Consider the following 19,825-nt stretch of genomic DNA (forward strand, 5'->3'; position numbering starts at 1 on the left):
TCCTATCTTAAATGATATTTATGGATAGTCAAAACAAACTTTTAAATGCTAAAACGGCTTGCCCCATACCTCCCCTCACTGCAGCCGCCTACTCTCGCCTTCATTTGAGGCGAGGCCAGGCGCATCTCAAAGAGGCGTTGACGCTGACGCCGTGTGAATGGGGCGTTGACTTATTTACTAACTGCTTGTTTTCTTAAAAGAAAAAAAACTAACACTAGCTTCTCTCTTTTTGTATTCTATCTATTTGTTTTCTTTTTATTTATTATACAATTGTAAATGTACAATTAACAAAAGCAAAAATGCCTCTAACATTAGCTTGCTCTATTCTTTTTCTATTCTATTCTGTTTTATTTTTATTCATTATATAGTTAAAAAAAAAACTTGCAACCCTTGCTATGTGTACTGGGTTAGGCTAACTGAGACTTGTTATAGCACTTGCATATCATTGCTCTTTTGTTGATTTTGTTCGCTTCCATTGTCCTCATTTGTAAGTCGTAAAACACTTACTGTTTTACATTTACATTTAGTAATTTAGCAGACACTTTTTTCCCCCAAAGCAACTTACAAACGAGAACAATGGAAGCAAACTAAACCAACAAAAGAGCAATGAAGTGCTATGACAAGTCTCAGTTAGCCTAACGCAGTACACATAGCAAGTTTTTATTTTAATTTTTAAAAAATATATATAATAAATAAAACGAAAACAGATAGAATAGAAAGCAAGCTAGTGTTAGAGGCCTTTTTTTGCTTTTTGTTAATTGTATAATAAATAAAAAGAAAACAAACTGAATACAAGAAAATAATAAAAAGAATAGAGAAGCTAGTGTTTAAGAAAAACAAGCAGTTAGTAAATTAATAGAGAGCTAATAAAGTCTAAAAGGGGCAAGTTTTTTTTAAAAGAACAAAATTAGAATTGAGTTCTAGAGTTAGAGGGTCAAATAAAGATGGAAGAGATGTGTTTTTAGCCGATTCTTGAAGATGGCTAAGGACAGCTGCTCGACTGAGTTGGGCAGGTCATTCCTCCAGGAGGGAACATTTCATTTAAAAGTCTGTGAAAGTGATTTTGCACTTCTTTGGGATGGCACAATAAAGCGATGTTCACTTGCAGAACGCAAGCTTCTAGAGGGCACATAAGTCTGAAGTAATGAATTTAGGTAAAGGGGTGCAGAGCCAGTGGTGGTTTTGTAGGCAAACATCAATGCCTTGAATTTTATGCGGGCAGCTATTGGTAACCAGTGCAAATTGATAAACAGAGGTGTGACGTGCATTATTTTCGGCTCATTAAAAATTAATCTTGCTGCCCTGTTCTGGATTAATTGTAAGGGTTTGTTAGAACTGGCTGCAAGACCTGCCAAGGGAGCATTGCAATAGTCCAGCCTGGACAGAACAAGAGCTTGAACAAGGAGTTGTGAAGCATGTTCCGAAAGAAAGGGCCTGATCTTCTTGATGTTGAATAAAGCAAATCTGCAGAACCTGTTTTCATGCTCTTTTTCAACTGGGTACATTGTTCAACTGTGTATGTTTCTTTCTTTCTTTTTAAATTTTTTTTTATTTAGTTGTGCAATTCTGGCTTTTCCCGCTTTCCATTTGCCAGCAGAACAACACGACCTCTGGAGGAGTTTCAGAAATTTCAGCACAGTTAAAGAACTCTAAAACAATCTATTAAACTAAAATTGTGCAATCCTGCTCATTCCCAAAACTTTGCCTGGACATGCCATGTTTGTTCAGTTGACATCAGCAGTGAAGCAAGCATTTCGAAAAGGGGAGGATCATAGGATCAGAAAAGTATAAAAATTGTTCTGGTAACAAACCCTCAGACACGCAGAAGCTTCAGTTTGCTGTGAACCATGATGTCCTTCAAGACTGCACTGGGTCTGCTTCTCCTGGCCATGGTGGCCATGGTGGCTGAATCCTCATGGGGCAATGGTACATTTACAAATCTTTTTCATTTTTGAAATATTTATTAAGCATATTTAATTTAAATAACTAACAAGAATATGCATTGAAGTTGTTTTCAGCCTTAAACTGTTTTAATGTTAGCACTGGTGCACATTCAAGGGAATGATCTGTTTTTCATCATGTTAATCTCTTCAGGGAAAGGGAACTCTTACAGTTTTGACCTTTCCAAGATGTCTGATCTGAGGAAGCTATACAACTCCAAAGTTTTCAAGGCAGAGAGGATGACCAGGCCTCTAGAGGGGATGACATTCCAAGTAGGCAAACTTAGCCACTCTGGAGTCAGGTAAAATCAAGATATGATCCACATTTTTGTCCATTTATTTTGTGTTGTATGCATCATGGTGAATACATCACAGTTGTATATTGAGAGGAGTGAGTGTTTTGAATCTTATGCATTTTGTCCGCTGGTCTTGCTTTTAGAGTCACTCTAGAAGACGACACTAAATGGCTGATCCATAAAGGAGACGGCTATGGCATCTCATCCCAGACTGTTGTTGTGGCTGCCCGTCATATGAGCAATAACTGGAAGGCAAGTATTTTTGCAACTTTGGTGTAGCTTGAAGATAAGGGTCAGTATTTTATCCATGTATTAAAGTCTAGGAGTTATTTAATACATGATTCACTCTCAGTTTCACTTTACTTTATCATTTTGTTCTGATTTTATTTTTTTTTGACAGATTGTTGAGACAAAAAATTTTCGTGGGAGCAAGACAGTGTCTGACTTTGTGAAAGCTGGAGGAACAGACTACAAACTTTTGTTTGATAACTGCCATGATGCAGCTGACAGGATGATGGATGGTTAAATTGACAACAATTATGTTAATATGTTATATGTGCAGAAAGCATCACTCATAATTTTTTTGTTAAATCAATTTGATAATGCATTCTTAATTGTTACACTGCTGTGTTTATTAAATATTTTTACAGTTTTTTTTTTCAACTGCTTACACACAAAATCTTTACTTGTCACACAATTTCTGAAACCTGACACTCAAACACCAGAACCACACACCAAATCTGCAAAACCATACACTAATTCTCGGCTTTTGACTGAGTTTTCAATTTCAGAAAACACTTTTTGCAAAACACAACACACAATTAATATTATGGCAAAGGTGTTTGCTTTTGAGATGTGTTTGTGACATTTTGCAAGAGATGTGAGGCATTTTGCGTTTTGTGTCTGCAATTCTTGGATTTGAGTGTAAAATTTTGAAAAAAAAGATGCAAAGTTTTGAAAATGTGTGTAAGCAGTTGAAAAAAACTGTAAATGTATGATTGTGTTTCAGTTTACTGAATATTAGTAATCTTTTAGAATTTGAAAATAGATGGTTCAATATCAGAATTATTCAAATGCAGCTAACTCTCAAACGTTTTGAAATTCGAAAATGTGTAATATTAGAGTAATCATGAGCTGTAGGTTGCGACAGAGGTTCATGTGTACTTCAGTTTATCCACAAGTTCTATGCAGATTTTATTGGTCATGTCAATGCACTGTGCTGCTTGTCTAGCACTTTTAGAAAGCTTTTGAAAATATTCCAACATTGATTCTTTGAGTTTATGTTGCATTTAGTGTGCAAATCCATTTTGCTTAGATGTTACTATTTCATTCTGATTGCAAATGCTGGGTTAATAAAAATTTATTAAATTGACACCATACCTTTAGTTTGGGTATTATTAAATTCTAAAGAAAATGTTGCCAAATATAGATTTGGCTATTTGTAAAATATTATATTTTGCTCCAACTTTTTAATGTGTTATTACTCACCTGCAATTGAATGCTGTTTTTGTACACTCTTTCTCTTTTTAGTTTAGTTCTGGCAAGAAACCCTTTTTTTTTTTTGACTTTCCATTTGCCAGCAGAACAACACAAATTTAGAAATTCTTTACTTGTGCAGTTACCTATGACAAACTCTCAGAGGATTGAAGCTTCTTTATATTGCCCACATTATGTCTCAAAGAAATAGCTCACACAATTTTTTTATGTAAGCAGTTGAAAAAAACTGTAAATGTATGATTGTGTTTCAGTTTACTGAATATTAGTAATCTTTTAGAATTTGAAAATAGATGGTTCAATATCAGAATTATTCAAATGCAGCCAACTCTCAAACGTTTTGAAATTCGAAAATGTGTAATATTAGAGTAATCATGAGCTGTAGGTTGCGACAGAGGTTCATGTGTACTTCAGTTTATCCACAAGTTCTATGCAGATTTTATTGGTCATGTCAATGCACTGTGCTGCTTGTCTAGCGCTTTTAGAAAGCTTTTGAAAATATTCCAACATTGATTCTTTGAGTTTATGTTGCATTTAGTGTGCAAATCCATTTTGCTTAGATGTTACTATTTCATTCTGATTGCAAATGCTGGGTTAATAAAAATGTATTAAATTGACACCATACCTTTAGTTTGGGTATTATTAAATTCTAAAGAAAATGTTGCCAAATATAGATTTGGCTATTTGTAAAATATTATATTTTGTTCCAACTTTTTAATGTGTTATTACTCACCTGCAATTGAATGCTGTTTTTGTACACTCTTTCTCTTTTTAGTTTAGTTCTGGCAAGAAACCCTTTTTTTTTGACTTTCCATTTGCCAGCAGAACAACACAAATTTAGAAATTCTTTACTTGTGCAGTTACCTATGACAAACTCTCAGAGGATTGAAGCTTCTTTATATTGCCCACATTATGTCTCAAAGAAATAGCTCACACAATTTTTTTTTTTAAAGAATTTTGAAATGTTTGTTGAGCTGCAAAATAGCTGAAAGGGCATTGTTAAATTACAACACTATATAAAAAGAAAAAGAGATTTTGTCTAGAAGTGATGTGCTGTTTGTACTGAAAGTGAAATATCTGAACAATGGTGGATGGAGTTTGTGTAAATAATCAAATAAGTTTGTCAAAGAGGTTGGCTAAATAGACACTGCCTAATAATTATCCTGACTGTACCTCAGTCACTTCTTATCCCATGCCATGTACTTTGTGTGAACAGCATATATCATCCTTTGCACTTAGTGTACAAGCAAGTATTTATGAAATTAAGTTTAATGCTTCTTTACATAGCTATTCAGTTTGTTGACCGACATAAATAAAACCATTGTTCATTGTTTACCAAGGGAGTTCATTCATGAAAATAACAAAAAGATTTTGGTGGGAGCAAGACCGTGTCTGATTTCGTAAAGGCAGGAGGAGCAGAGTACAAACCTTTGTTTGATAACTGCCATATTGCAGCCAACCGGATGATGAATGATTAAATTTGCTTCAGTGTAAATTCACTGCAACTACACTGAAAATGGATGCCGAATATTGTGACACACACTGTCATGTTGCTTAAAAAATAAAGTAATTCATTATAATATTTAAATGTAGATATGTTTTTAAATTAATTGTCGCCTTAGTCATGTTTTGAAATTTTACAATGGAAAACAATATATTTTTTTTAAGTTTCAAACATGTATATAATCATCATGATTTAAAAATAAATAAGTAAATAAAGCTGCTGAGCTGCAGATGGCGTCAGAGGCTCATGTGTCCTTCAAAGGCTGTGGAATATTTCAAGTGTAAGAAGGGAGAATATGCCCTGCTTCAGAAAAGTGCATTTCCTTTTAAATTGTAATTGTTTTAGATAGCCTACAAGTATGGATGATGATGCATCAGCTAATGTGTTATTAAGGGAAGTAAATAGAAACACCAAATTTATTAGAATGCTAATTTAGTTCTCATAACACTATGTTTTAACAATATTCAAACCTGTGGCAAGAAGCCCATTGGTATACTTTTTTGTTAAAAACATTTTTGACATGTATATTTGTAAATATGTAAATATTTGATTTTATATGATGAAATATTTTTACTACACAAATTAAAAAACATTAATGTGTCCACAAATTCCTCATGAACAAATAGACACAAAAACGTTTCATACTGACTAAAGCTTACAAATGTTGATATTCGGATGACATGACAAACATTAGATGTGTACAGATGAGATTTTGCCCCATCTATGGCCAAAAGAAAAGAATTATGGTGGGGTAATCTTATCCCAGCACACTGAAAACTGTTTTTGATTTAACACAACTGCATTTTCTGAATAAGAGAGGCATGCATATGTTTAGCGCTTGAAGTTTTACCAATTCATGTAAACTAACTATATCAAAATTCACAAAAAAGACATTTGGCACTGTGGAAGAGATGGTCGATTTCAAGCTGAAGTAAATGGGCTCTGTCTCTTTTACAATAAAACAAACAAAACACAAAGCGTCTGGTTATAGGTCACGTGTCAGTCTGCGGCGCTCGTACCTTCAGGCATTTTGTGCGTCGCAAGCGTGCGCGCGCACGTCCAGTTTGGGTAAAAGTAACTGAGCTGGAATGAATACAATACACTATAGGAATTAATTGCTATTCTCTCAATGAATTTTCAAAGGTAAATGTTTATGTCACGCGTATAGCGGTCATCAGAAAGCAACTGTCATTCTTCGATTCGTTTTAACAACGATAAAAACTGGCCTGTCATTTTTTCTCTCCTTTTTTTGCACATAGTTTTATCCCCTCGGAACGGTTTAGCTAGTCAGCTGGTACAGCATTAGCTGCTTGGCTAGCTCTGCTGTGCTAACTGGACAATGAGAGGTTTTACTTGAAGTTTCAACTTTAAAATGATGAGGTGTATTATTTTTGCTCACGGGTTTAGTGCCTCTTTAAGGAAAGACTTGACAGTTATATTCATACTGCAGGATATTTGAGAAACTCGTTAGCTAGTACCTAGCATTAGCAATCTATGATAATCCAGTGAAAAGAGTCAGCTACCCTCTTTTCATATTTGTACGTTTTTTTAAATTAGCTTCTAGTTATTTTAGAAGGTTGAGTTTTCCTTACAGGATAACTCGTTTTTAACATGGCGATTTAACTTGTGCCCTAGTCTGTCATAAGTGGAGTACAGTAGCTGGTTAGCTTAGTTAGCCACTGTCCTGTCTGAACGCTTTTCTATAAACTTTAATGTATTTACTTGATTTCTGCTGTTTGCATTTAATAGTAATACTTCGTGACACGTTAAAGTGTGCGAACGTTAGAAAAATATCTACCGATATCTCCAGATATGAGTGTATCAGAATACAGTAGGTTGCTGAAAGGCCTGGTTTAGGGTGCATTTTGCAAGCTGGTAAAATAGTTGAGCATATGTTCCTTAGTCAGCTTGAATGAAACCGTGTATGTTTATTGGTACATTTACAAATACTACCTATGCAAATGCAGTGCATGTTGGAAGGAGTCAAATCTTTGTCTGTCTTACTATAAAGTTGGTATAAATAATGTGTTTGTCTATGTGATATAGTTCATAGACTCATAGATCATTTCTTTATGTTCATAGGTCCGTCCACAGGACGAGAGAGCGTTTGTGTCTTGAGAAAGACCTGGTAAGAGTACACTCAAAATGAGCAAGAAACTTCCAAATCGACCAGGGATCACTTTTGAGGTTGGCGCCAGGGTTGAGGCCCAGGACTACCTGCAAAAATGGTATGAATTCGTTTTGAAGGTCCATTTAAAAATGCAGTACAATCACTATTGCTAGCATATTGTTTGTTAAAACAGAGGGTTTTAAACTGTGGTCGAACTGTGGCTTTAAGGGAAATTTTAAGAGAAAAATGTATATAATAGTGTAAAAATTAATATGATATATAAATAATAAAAAGATTTAAATGTCTAAATGTATAAAAAAAAATTAATAAATGATTGAAAAAATTATTAGATCTATCTGTTTAGTACCAAAATGATAAAAAAATTAATAATGTAACTTAATAGTGATACATTTATAATATAAATTTTCACATTATAACCTAGGTGTTTATACAGTAAACTATTTAGATGCTTTTTAAAATTTAGGATGCTTTTAATTTGGTCTTATTTAAAACAAATATGAATTACACTGAAACATTAGTCTGTTTGTGTGTCACTTTCTTTAAGAATAGTTTGTTATTAAGTTTTAAATGTTTTCTGTGCTTTGTTTGTAGTTATCCATGTATCCATGATCCATGTTGAATGGTTTCTTTGCAGGTACCCTTCACGTATCGAAAAGATTGATTACGATGAGGGAAAGATGCTTGTGCATTTTGACCGTTGGAGCCATAGGTACGATGAATGGATTCTCTGGGACAGCAACAGAGTTCGACCATTAGAGAGACCGGCGCTTCGCAAAGAGGGTCTCAAAGAAGAGGAGGTGTCTGTATGTTTGCAGTACTTCCACTTTTCAGATATGTTTATGATCTGAAATGTCTAGGATGACATGGCAAGCATGAGAAATGCAGGGAACTTTGTTGGCTGTTAGAGTATGTAGGTGGAATGAAGCTGCTAAAAGAAACTTTATTGACGTTTTCAGCCACTCAATTGAAAATCCCATTTGCTAATGATTGATTGATTAATTCTTGTCTTACAAACATTTCTGCCAGGAGAGACTCAGCGAGATGAGAGCATCTCGCCTTCGTGAGCTTCCTGAAAGTACAGAGAGCACAGAGGACCAAAAAGACTTACCCCAGCAGAGACAAGTACATACCTCAATTGCCCATCTACCTTGATCTGGCTCTCTCAAACTGCTTGTCCCATCATTGTTTGGGTTTTTCCTCCATCTACATAGCCAAAACCTTTAAATGTTTTTCTTTGGGCTGCAAGCAATCATCCGTTTAAAAAAAATACATAGACCTTTGTGACTTATATTTAAAGAGGTGTTGTTACACTTACTCTACTGTCCAAAAGTTTGGTTTTGGTAAGATTTTGTAAAGTTTTTGAATGAACTGTCTTGTGCCCATCTATTATTCAGTCAATAAATAAATAAAATAAAAACAAGTGATATTGTGAAATATTATTAAATTATTCCTGTGGTGGCAGTGCTGCTCAAGAAACATTTCTTGTTGCTTTCAGTGTTGAACTTTTTTCTGATACTTAATAGTTTTGTGGAATCAGTGGCATATTCTTTCAGTTTTTTTTGTTGAATAGAATTCTCAAAAGGACAGTTTTTATTTGAAATATATGTTCTTTGAAACAATATAAAAAAATCTTACTGACCTCAAACTTTTGAATTGTAGTATAAAGAAAGCTTTACTTTTAGATGTATAGACATAAAGTACAAAAAAAATATGATTAAGAATTTATAAATACAGTTGAGGCTTCTGTGGTGTTCTTGAATTGGATTTTAACTAGTATTTTGTGTGGTTGTTAAACTACTATAATCAGCTTGGCAGGTGCTACATGAAATAATAAGAGGTTTGCGGTGTGTTCATCACAGTTTGTTCTGCTCTAACCATTCACTTTTACGATCACAGCACATCCCATATCTTCAATACAGGCTTGGTTGAATGTGTCTGGGTTGTGTTGAATGTAATTAATTGCATGTCTATTTTGTTTTTATTGCATTTTTAGGAATTGAGAGATGGTGAGGAGGTGCTTGCCCGATGGACAGATTGCCGCTACTACCCTGCCAAGATTGAAAGTATCAACAAGGAAGGTAAGATCACCTAGCTGATCCTTTAGGGCAGAAGTATAATTTTTCTGTCAGTTTGCATTTAAAAAGTTAATTGTAATTTAATTCAGTTAAAGTGAATCTGGCTTACTTTGGTTAAGTGTGACTAATGATTGTTCTCAAATACATAAGAAAAAGTTTGCTCAGATGCTATTTTGGGAAGGATAGGATTTAGCCAAATGAATCCACAGGTTAAACAAACTTTGAAATTCTTTTGAATCAAATCTAAAAGATCAAGAATGTATTTGCTGTTATTTTGTTTACTTTAGGCACTTACACTGTACAATTTTATGATGGAGTCATTCGCTGCGTGAAAAGAATCCATATCAAGTCCATGCCAGAAGATGCAAAAGGACAAGTAAGTTTATTAACCCTAAAACAGGCAAGAGTGGAAAATGATCAGCAAAAAATCATTTCATGTCACTTTTTATATCATCTGGACTTCAATATGTGGAAAACATATTCAAAGGAATTTTTTGTAATATTTGATATATTTTGGATTTCATGAGTTGTATCTCCCAGGATAGGTTGCCTTTTTAGGGTATAAAAAACAGCCTAAGTCATCAATAATTAAGTGTCCTAATTTTGAGGCACAGACACATCTTGTATTTTTACATTTCTAAACTGTCTCTTCTTCATTCTCGTGGTGGGCAATTCCACCCCTTGAGGTCCACTGTCCTGCACTGTTTAGCTCCATCCTTATACAATCATATGTTGTTACATAAATTACATTATATCACTTTTGTGTAATCCTTAGATTTTTCAGATGTGTTTGATCAGGGTTGGAGCTAAACACTGCAGAATGGTTGCCCTCCAGGAGCAGGGTTTGACACCCCTGTTCTACCATAAAATGAGCTGTGTGAAGCCCTGCAAGAAAAAAAATTCTAGTTAAAAATGCAATTAGTCAACTAAATGTAATTGGATCAGTTTTACATGCAAACATTAACATTTGCACAATTTTTAAACTCAAAATAAATAGAAAGGTGACTGTGTACAGGGGGCCCAAAGGCCAGAAGGGCCTATAAGGTTCTTCGCTAAGGGCCCCTTGCCCTGGTATGCGATTTCTACTGAGGGGGATCCGCTCCCCTTGATGTGATTTATAATCCCCATCCACCCCCCACCCCACCCCTCTGAGAGATTTTTTATCAAGGGGCTCTCTCTTGTATTTTGTGCAATTTCTGTGATTACTGTGTATTTTCTGTGATTTCTACACCAACCCACCCATAACCACCCAGGGGAAACGCCAAACCCCCTCAAAACACCCCACCTCACACCTCACCCCTCACACACTCACCACCCCATAACCACCCCAGAATGCACAATAATGAAATAACGAGAACAGGGGGCACAGTTTACCTTGTGACACCATTCATTGTCAGTATTGACGATAATCCTTTTTTTATACCCTAAACAGGCAACGTATCTCAGGAGATACGCATATTTCAAAATGCAATAAAAAACAACAACATATGACTTAATTTTCTCAAGGCAATGTTCACAATTAATACTAACAGTTGTTGCATTTTTTTACTGAAAAAAGTAAGATTAATATATGCCTACTTTCTACATTTGGCTTTGGGCCAAACTGACAAAACAAGCACAGAAAATGTGTCATGTGACCCCCATACTCCAGACAACCTCAACTATGATTATGATGACAGTATTGGATGAAAAATTCTTACTCGTGCCTCCTACAAGAGACTAAAGAAGATATATCCTGTGGTACACATTGCCTGTTTAAGGGTTAAAGTGACTTCACAGAGTCCTCATCAGTTCCTTTTTTTCTTTTTATAACAAATAGGTTCTCATGAAGTTTAATAGATTTGTTTTTCACAGCTTGATCATTTTTGAGCATGCTTTATAGTTAATTGTATATTTCAGTGTGGCCCTCTATAGTATTGTCCTTGACCTCTTCCTCTCTTTCAGAAGGTAAAATGCATGGGGTCAATCCTGAATAATATTTGAAGACACAAGCAGCTGGTCCACACAGCTTACATTTGCGTCTTTGTGCCAGTCAGGCAGCTCAGGGATGCCAAATCACTTTATTCTACCTCCTCAGTTACCTTTACTACTGTATTAATGTCTTTTTTTTTAATTAAAAGTTTTTTTGTTTTTTTTTGCATGTTAGCCATGGTCAAAAGTGTGTTTGTGACTGGTCCATGTCAGATGTGACTGATAGTGTATTGGTTTGTGTTCAAGCAGGACTGGATCGCTCTAGTGAAGGCTGCTTCAGCTGCAGCCAAGAATAAAGGAGGGAACAGACCACGCACCAGTGCCAACAGCAACAAGGACAGAGAGGACAGGAGGGAACAGCAGTCAGATGAAGAGCTTGACGATGATGATTATGAGAGTGAATCAGAGAAACTTGGTATGTGTTTTGTTAGGACTTTTCTTGCCCAATGAATTTCTGAATGCTTTACGGTGAAGTTCTTGCCTACCGATCTGTATTCAGTTATATATCTTTCATAAACCTTTGTCATTTTGCTTGGAGATTGATCTTAAATCATCACTTTGTTCATATTGATCAGCCACATCTGTTTATTTCCTGCTTTACGCAGCAGAACTGGACTCTGAAGAGGAGGACTGTAAGCCGGCTGCTGAAGAGCTTGAACCTGCTACAGCAAAAAAGAGGAGCAAACGACAAGGCAACTTGTGCAGCAGTAAAAGGATGTGTCTCAGCAAGGGGGCAGGTAAACATCATAGGTCCTTAAAATTTAGTTGTGGACCATGAGGGCCTTAGAGTCAAAAATGTTCTAAATTCATCTTTAATAGTGAGAATCATAATTTCTTCAATATTTATTAAATAAACTGTGACAATAATTCAGCAGAGCATAGTGATTATGATGTTTGTGTGTGATTTTCCTTTCTGATCATCAAGGATGTGCTGATACTGAGTCTGAATGCAAAGCAGAGTCAAAAGAGCTTTCAGTGACATCACAGCAGGTATAGATGAAACTGACATACTGTTATCAACATGATGATCACTTTAGTACACACACTCTGTCACGTTTACTTCTCCACCCTTTAGAAAGTGTCAGGTGCAGAGGCTAGTCCAGCTGATGAGAGATCCCAGTCCGTCAGTTGTCAAAAAACCCCAGCATCCCTCTCTAGCCCATCCCTGTGTAAGTCTCGCTCAAGAAGATTCAAACATGACTCGGGAGAGTCCACCACTAGCAATCAGAACACAATCGCAGACCCCGAACCCAGTCCTTCACCCAGTTCGACACACTCCCTCCCAGACAGTACACACACAGGTAGGTAGTGTTTATGCATTGTCAGCTATCAGAAGGTACAACAAACTCATCGGCACCAAAAAAAATGTAATAATATTAAATAGATGTGAAAATAATATGCTTGTCTGTTTTTGTATAGCCCCTACCAACTCCCCTCAGAGAAGGAGACGATCTCAGCGTCTAGCAACAAGCTCTGACCAGGCTTATCCCTCTTCACCACACACGAGGGATTCCAGCACTCACCCTCCTCCTCCTCCTCCTCCAGATGACTCTCAAAAAGCTGGTGAAAGACATAAACTTGCTTAAGTAGAGCTTATGGCATAGTAAAGCACTTAAAAATGACTGTTCAAAAGTTTTGCACGATTTTAAAATGTTTTTTTAAGACTCATATGCTCATCAACACTGCATTTTTTTAATAAAAGTACAGTAAAAATGGTAATATTGTGAATTCACGTTTCTATCTTAATATATTTTAAAATGTAATATAATTATTTGATGGCAAAGCTGAATTTTCAGCAGCCATTACTCCAGTGTTCAGTGTCACATGATCCTTCAGAAACCATTCTTATATGCTGATTTGGTGATAAAAAAACTTAATATCTTGGGATTATTATCATAAATGTTTAAAACAGTTGATATTTTTTGGAAACGGTCAGATTTATTCAGGATTCTTTGAATAGAAAGTTAAAAATCAGCATTTATTTGAAATACAAATGGTCACATTGTAAATCTCTTTATTGTCACTTTAATGCATCCTTGCTGAATAAAACTATTACTTCTTTAAAAAAATAAAATAATCTTACTGACCCAAAACTTTTGAAAGGCAGTGTACATGCATGCCAATAGCACCGCTCTAGAATAGTGTGTTTTGAAATTGCATAAATACCTGATCTGTGTAAATGATGCATGTTATTTTATGTATTTATTTATTTTTTTAGTTGAAGACAGCAGCACTGCAGTTAAAACAGAAGCTCCTCCACAAAAACCAGCTTCAGGAAGCCCATCCACAGCTCCTCCTACTAGCATTGCTCAGTCACCAATCAGTGAGAAGGACAAGATGACTGACGTGTTGTCCAGTAATCAAACAACACTTGAAGTGAACTCACCTTCTGTAGTGACAGGTTGGTTGGCCATAGAATTGAATGCCTTCATTTTGTTTCTTCATGAACCTTTTGAAGTACACTTCGTGTTTCGTTGATATAATAAACAGCAAAGTCACATACCAGGATATATTGAAAATATAAACTGTAGATTGTGTAATGTTAATGGTTGTAATGGTGTTGCTGCTGGGCTTTTGTGATATGTAAATACTATGTATTATCTTCTCATTTTATGTTTAGTTGCATGTCAGAAAGTTCCTTCCAGGACTCCTAAAGCCAACAAACACGCCAGAGAGCCAAGTATGAATCATCACTTGTCTTCCACTCACTTCAATTTAAAAGACTGTAAATATATATCTAACAAAGGTTTCCCCTTCCTTTTCAGTTATTAACACCAAGAAGTCTGATGACCCCACTGCTCCCAATGAGACTTTAATAGACCTGGACCATAATAAATTTAAGTGTAAAGTACCTGGCTGCTCTAAAGCATTCCGGAAAGCAAAACTGCTGGACTATCACCTGAAGTACTATCATAACACTGAGAAAGAAATGGACAGCGAGGTCTGCTCACCAGAGAGGGTGGGCCGCACTAGGGCCACGTCTGCTTCCATGCCTACAAGCACCTTGTCAGATATGCCAGATAACAAGAGACGCAGGACCGTCTCTACTTCTTCCTGTAAGTTGTTATTTGTCAGGGTGATTTCAGCGAAATGGCTTTGGAATTAACATTTACACAATTAAACTGAATTATCTTCTTCTCTTTGTGGTCTTAGCTCTGTCCTCTCAGGCCTTCATGCTTCAAATGGACAGCTCTGGCTGTGTGAGGCCTCCTAAGTTCTGTAAGAAGAAACGTTCTTCTGCTTCTGTCAGTTCAGACAGTACAGAGGTCTCCCTACCACCTCCCAACTTTGATAATCTCCACGACAAGATTATCAAGAAGGAAAAGCACCTAGATGGTGAGCTATTGCTTTAGATTTTAAAGACGATGAATGGAGTTCTTCCTTTTTTCCATTTTTATCATATGGATGTTTGTTTGGTCTTCAGGACTTTGTATAAAGACAGAGCGGAAATTCAAACTGGTGGATAAATGTCAGTTGTTTGGTCAGTTTACAGACTTTTTTTAATTTCAATTTTACATTCTTAAACCAAGAAGTTTTCATCAAATCTTGTATTTATTTTCTCTTTAGTGAAAAAGAGGGATAAAGACAGAAGGGACAGGAAAGAGAAGGATATTTTCCGAATTAAACAGAAGAAAAAGAAAAAAAAGAAGAAGAAATCAAAACTGCACTGTAAGTTAAGTTTTATGTTTGCCTAATTTTCAGTGGTCGTTTTACAAATACTTTGAATCTTACATCTGTGAGTTAAAAATTAGAGCAACTTTCAAATTTCATAAATTTTAACTTGCCTCATTTAACTTTAGCCATCTATTTGATGTATGGAATGAGAGGGTCATATTGTTCTCACCTTTGTGCTAAGGTTACTCAGACCTGGATGAGATGTCTTTGGCTTATTTGGATAGGCCGTCTTCCCCAATGCATCGTTCTTCCTCTAGTGCCTTCAAGCACAGCACCTTCCAATACCCTCGTGCCATACTGTCCGTCGACCTCACCGGGGAGAGTAAGTCTTTTCATTGATTTACAGCTTTTTGTAGCCACTTTCCAATAATGGTGTCATTTTAGCTGTAGCTTCCAGCCATTCAATTTGATGTGTTCTTATAGTAGATAATAGATAGAAGTTAACATGAATATGGTGTCAGTGATGTGCTGTGATGTTGAGCCTCATTTCATGTCCTACTTCCTTTTCCTATCTCAGACCTATCAGACATCGACTTCCTGGAAGACTCGACCACTGAGAGTTTGCTGTTCAGTGGAGATGAGTATAACCAGGATCTAGACTCGATCACTATGGAGGACTTCCAGGATGAGGATGATGATGGTGCCAATGAAATCGTTCGTTGCATCTGTGAGATGGATGAAGAAAACGGCTTTATGATTCAGGTAGGTTTACTCTTAGAAAATGCCATCTGATGATCTTTGAAACTAGTTTTTATGCTGTCTGTAAATATACAGGTTCATGCAAGAAACATCTCAAATGTTTTGAAATGGTTCTAAGTTCCTTTTTGGGTTTCCTTGTTCTGAATCTGCTGTCTGTAAAATGGCAAATAATAGTTTTCTGATATTATCTCTCTGTCTTTACAGTGTGAGGAGTGTATGTGCTGGCAGCACAGTGTGTGTATGGGGCTTTTGGAGGACAGCATCCCTGATCACTACATATGTTACATCTGCAGAGACCCTCCAGGTAACAATCCTGTGCGACAATACTGTGCTCAAAGGGTCAGCAGGATTTTGTAGCTTTATCTTCAACTGTTTTTTAAATGGAAATTAAGTTTATGTACAGTAAAAATAAAACTGAAATTGCTCCAAGGTTGATAATGAACTGTGCACTTTTTTCAGGTCAGAGGTGGAGTGCTAAATACCGCCATGATAAAGACTGGCTCCAAAAGGGCCACATGTGTGGCCTGTCCTTCCTCACAGAGAACTACTCGCATCAGAACGCCAAGAAGATCGTGTCCACTCACCAGCTGCTGGCCGATGTTTACAGTGTTAAAAACTTGCTTCATGGCCTTCAGCTGAAGATGGATATTTTACAGTAAGAGACACTTTATCTTTCCAGAAGCATACCGAATTTTTTACATTGTGACATTGTTGAAAAAAACATATTACTACCATAATAACAAATCATCCAAAAATAATTATAAACTGCATCTTACCAAGATCGTGATCAAATTTATGTTGCTAATGATGAGAAGATGTGGACATTTTTACTCTATGGATTAATCTAACAGCCTGTAAGACAGCAAACATAAACATGACAACAACAATGCAAACACCCTTTACACTTAAAGCGTTTCAAGTGTCTGACGTCTCAATTTATGAGGACAGTCCAGAGCTTTACCGAGAGTTCACTTCACAAGCGTTTTTCACCGTTTCATCTGAGAAAAACTATAAATACACACTGCAACTCAAAAGATTTTCATGACAAGCTCACAAAATAAAGATTTAGAAGTACTATTGTATATACTCATATGTTCTTAATATTATTTTTACAGAATATCATACAACCAAGATTTTTTTTAAATAATTTATACAGATTCAGTTGTTTTATTGTTATTAATTTAATTAGACACCATTTTCAGTATTTGTGTATTAAATCATGAACCACAGAATCAGAAAAAAATGACTTTAGGGGATGATATTAAATTGTTTTCATGGGGCCCTAAATTAAAAGGTAAATTAAAATGTAGCTTACTTTGTGCAGTTTAATTGTGAGAAAAAATGTTTACATTCATTCTTAAAGTGTAGCAAAAATGTTGAAAGCATTTCTTTCCTTATCAATGGTAAATTAATATTGTAATTAATAATGATATTGTATGATATGGAAAAAAAAATATATTTTTTTCCCATAGTGCCCAGACAATGCCGATTTTAATTTGTGTTACAATAGTTGAGTTTTTTAGGCCTGTCAGGTTTTAAATTGTTCTTCTGATAGACAACTGTAGAAGAAAAGATGCAGGCACAATTATACGCTTCTAACATTTTTTTTTTTTAGGAACAAACACAACCCAAGTTTACACTTGTGGGCCCGGTCTTGGGTGAACTCTGATGAGGACCAGCCTATGGGTGGCGTTCCAGACTGCCTACATTTCAAAGAGCACCTCAACCAGAACTTAAGCCCTGAAACTTATATTACCAGTGAGCACAGCTACCAGAAACCTCCTGGTACAGGCCTCGAACACACAAGGGATGAGCAGGGGATGCAAACGGCCTCTCAGTTTAACCGAAAGGAAGAAGAGGTAAGCAAAGAACAATTAAAACTCCGATCTGGATAGGTTCAGTATGTGAAAAGGTAAACAGATTTTGAAATCGGTGCTCTTTATGGTTTGTGTAGGTGAGCAGTGCCATTGCTCTGTCTGGCTGTGTGAATGACAGCAATATGGGCTCCATGGAGCAGGCCAGGAACTGTCTGCAGTGGCAGATGAACCTGCTTACACACATAGAGGATATTCAGAACCAGCTGTCTGGCCGTATGGACCTTATCGAGAAAGAGCTTGATGGTAAGGGGAAGAAATATAGAAAGTGCCATTATAGAATCAAAACTATATTTATTGCCACATGACCAGGGCTGGTTGAATTTGTTTCTGTGGTGTTACAGAAGAATACCACCATGAGCTTAAGTTGAAGTTAAATGTCTTGCTCATGAGCACAGTTGTCATGGCTAACGATTTATCCTTTGTGAACCAGAAACCTTTTGCCATAAAAAATCACGCAAGAAGCAGAGATGCCTTTTGATAATTTGCTAAGGTTTCATTCTCTTTCTCCCTGTCTGTATGAAGTGCTCGAGAGTTGGTTGGACTTCACAGGAGAATTGGAGCCCCCTGAACCCCTGGCCCGACTCCCACAGCTCAAGTGCCGCATCAAACAGCTTCTGACGGACCTGGGAAAAGTGCAGCAGATGAGCACCCTCTGCTCTGTGTGATACACACATTCTAGTGTGTGTTATGAGTGAAACCTCACGTTTCTTCGCACACAACTACGTGTTTGAGAAGGTTTATTCAACATGATTCTCCTGTTCAGTAGATGTGCACTTTGTGAAGTAAACCGTTGGCCATCGCCAAATATGAGTAAAGGAAAATTCACACATAATGTGTGAAACAGGAAGATGTTGGTGTGTTCATGTTGAGTCTAAAAACATATCTGCTTAAAGAAGTTTTTGTTCTCCAAAATAGGAAGAGCTCACTGTAGCAGATTAATTCTTACTCATGTTAATAGAAGAGATTATCTATTTTATAAAGGTCATAACACCACACATAAATTTAGTTTTTAACTTTTTTTTTTTATCAGTTAGACCCCCCCCCAAAGCAAATCCAGTCTGTATTTCCACTCTATGAGCTTAAGGAAATATGAACTTGACTGAAGAGGGTCACTGATAGCAGACTTGTCTAAGAGTTCATTAACGTTTGAGGAAAAAATCTGGTTATAAAGGTTCTCACCACTTCAAAAGTCACTTTAAAGTTCCAAGAAAACAGATCACTGTGGTCTGTTTTTTTTTCCCCCAGACACAAAGTTCAGGATGTACAAGTTTTTAAAATGGATGTTGCATTTTAGACCAGGATTGGGCTCATTTGCGGTCTGATACACTGGCACTAAAGGTTCACAATGCCAACAAGCTCATTAGACCAACACCTAGATAGTTTTCATACAACAACTCGTCTAATACTTTAGCATATTTCTCTACAGTCTTGATGGATGCTGTAGCAATTCACAAGAAAACAGGCTACTCTAACTTTATCCAGGATGTCCAGAGATAGGTGACTGTTCTCACTAATGTCTGTTTATCATGTTGATACTTTGAGAGTTGCTACCGTGAAGTAAGCTAATCCTGAGATAGATGTAAATGCATATATTGAATCCATTTTGTTAATTTTTTCCCTTGAAAAATGTATATACAGTTTTTATAACTGTAAGGAAAAAAAAAACTAAGGCATAAGAGGATAATACTTGAAAATGCCTGTTTAATCTCTATTTCTATTAATCTGTACAAAGAGTGTTTTAGAATTTAGATTTAAAACTTGAAGTTTCTTTTGATGAGAAATACCAGCTGTACATTTAAAGAGTTTATTTAAAGACCTGATGTAATTATCTGTATGTACAACTTCATTAAAAATATTCTCAACGTTTTTTTGTGTATGGTCATCGTTTACACTTATGCATTAATATAAATGTGAATTTTATTTCTCTAAATGTTTCTACAAAGTATTTTCCTCTTTATAGAAGTACGGGGCAACAAAATGAGAGAAGTAACTTCACACAGCTCTGTTCATCTCTTTTGGAAGTGGTTTTCAGATGACTGATGTTGCTGGTTCTTAAAGAAGTGCTCTCAAGAGTTCAAGGTTGGCTGCTCTCTTATTCACCATCAGGTACTCTTAACTAGGTTAGAGAGGTCTGTGGTTTGATAGAAAAATCTGTAAAATGAC

At 36.1% G+C, this 19,825-nt stretch overlaps 1 protein-coding gene across 5 annotated transcripts; it reads left to right on the forward strand.

The window, feature by feature from the left end:
• Window positions 1–6,268: 6,268 nt before the first annotated feature.
• Window positions 6,269–19,470, forward strand: LOC107587800 (PHD finger protein 20-like protein 1). 5 transcript variants are annotated; one of them, XM_016275726.1, is made up of 25 exons: window positions 6,269–6,377; window positions 6,494–6,580; window positions 7,317–7,462; window positions 8,000–8,168; window positions 8,392–8,487; window positions 9,359–9,443; window positions 9,728–9,816; window positions 11,658–11,826; window positions 12,017–12,148; window positions 12,337–12,401; window positions 12,487–12,712; window positions 12,831–12,974; window positions 13,630–13,812; window positions 14,032–14,091; window positions 14,177–14,467; window positions 14,565–14,747; window positions 14,836–14,892; window positions 14,979–15,080; window positions 15,268–15,408; window positions 15,604–15,788; window positions 15,990–16,089; window positions 16,245–16,440; window positions 17,401–17,644; window positions 17,740–17,905; window positions 18,185–19,470. In XM_016275726.1, the coding sequence occupies exons 3-25, from the start codon at window positions 7,380–7,382 to the stop codon at window positions 18,325–18,327; spliced, it is 3,309 nt and encodes a 1,102-aa protein (XP_016131212.1). In that variant the 5' UTR covers window positions 6,269–6,377; window positions 6,494–6,580; window positions 7,317–7,379; the 3' UTR covers window positions 18,328–19,470. The 5 variants fall into 5 exon arrangements, with proteins under 5 accessions (XP_016131212.1, XP_016131215.1, XP_016131214.1 ...); XM_016275729.1 differs by having other exon boundaries at window positions 12,020–12,148; XM_016275728.1 differs by having other exon boundaries at window positions 11,661–11,826.
• Window positions 19,471–19,825: the final 355 nt, after the last annotated feature.

Source organism: Sinocyclocheilus grahami, unplaced genomic scaffold, assembly GCF_001515645.1.
Source record: "Sinocyclocheilus grahami isolate Dianchi unplaced genomic scaffold, SAMN03320097.WGS_v1.1 scaffold96.1, whole genome shotgun sequence".
NCBI lineage: Eukaryota > Metazoa > Chordata > Actinopteri > Cypriniformes > Cyprinidae > Sinocyclocheilus > Sinocyclocheilus grahami.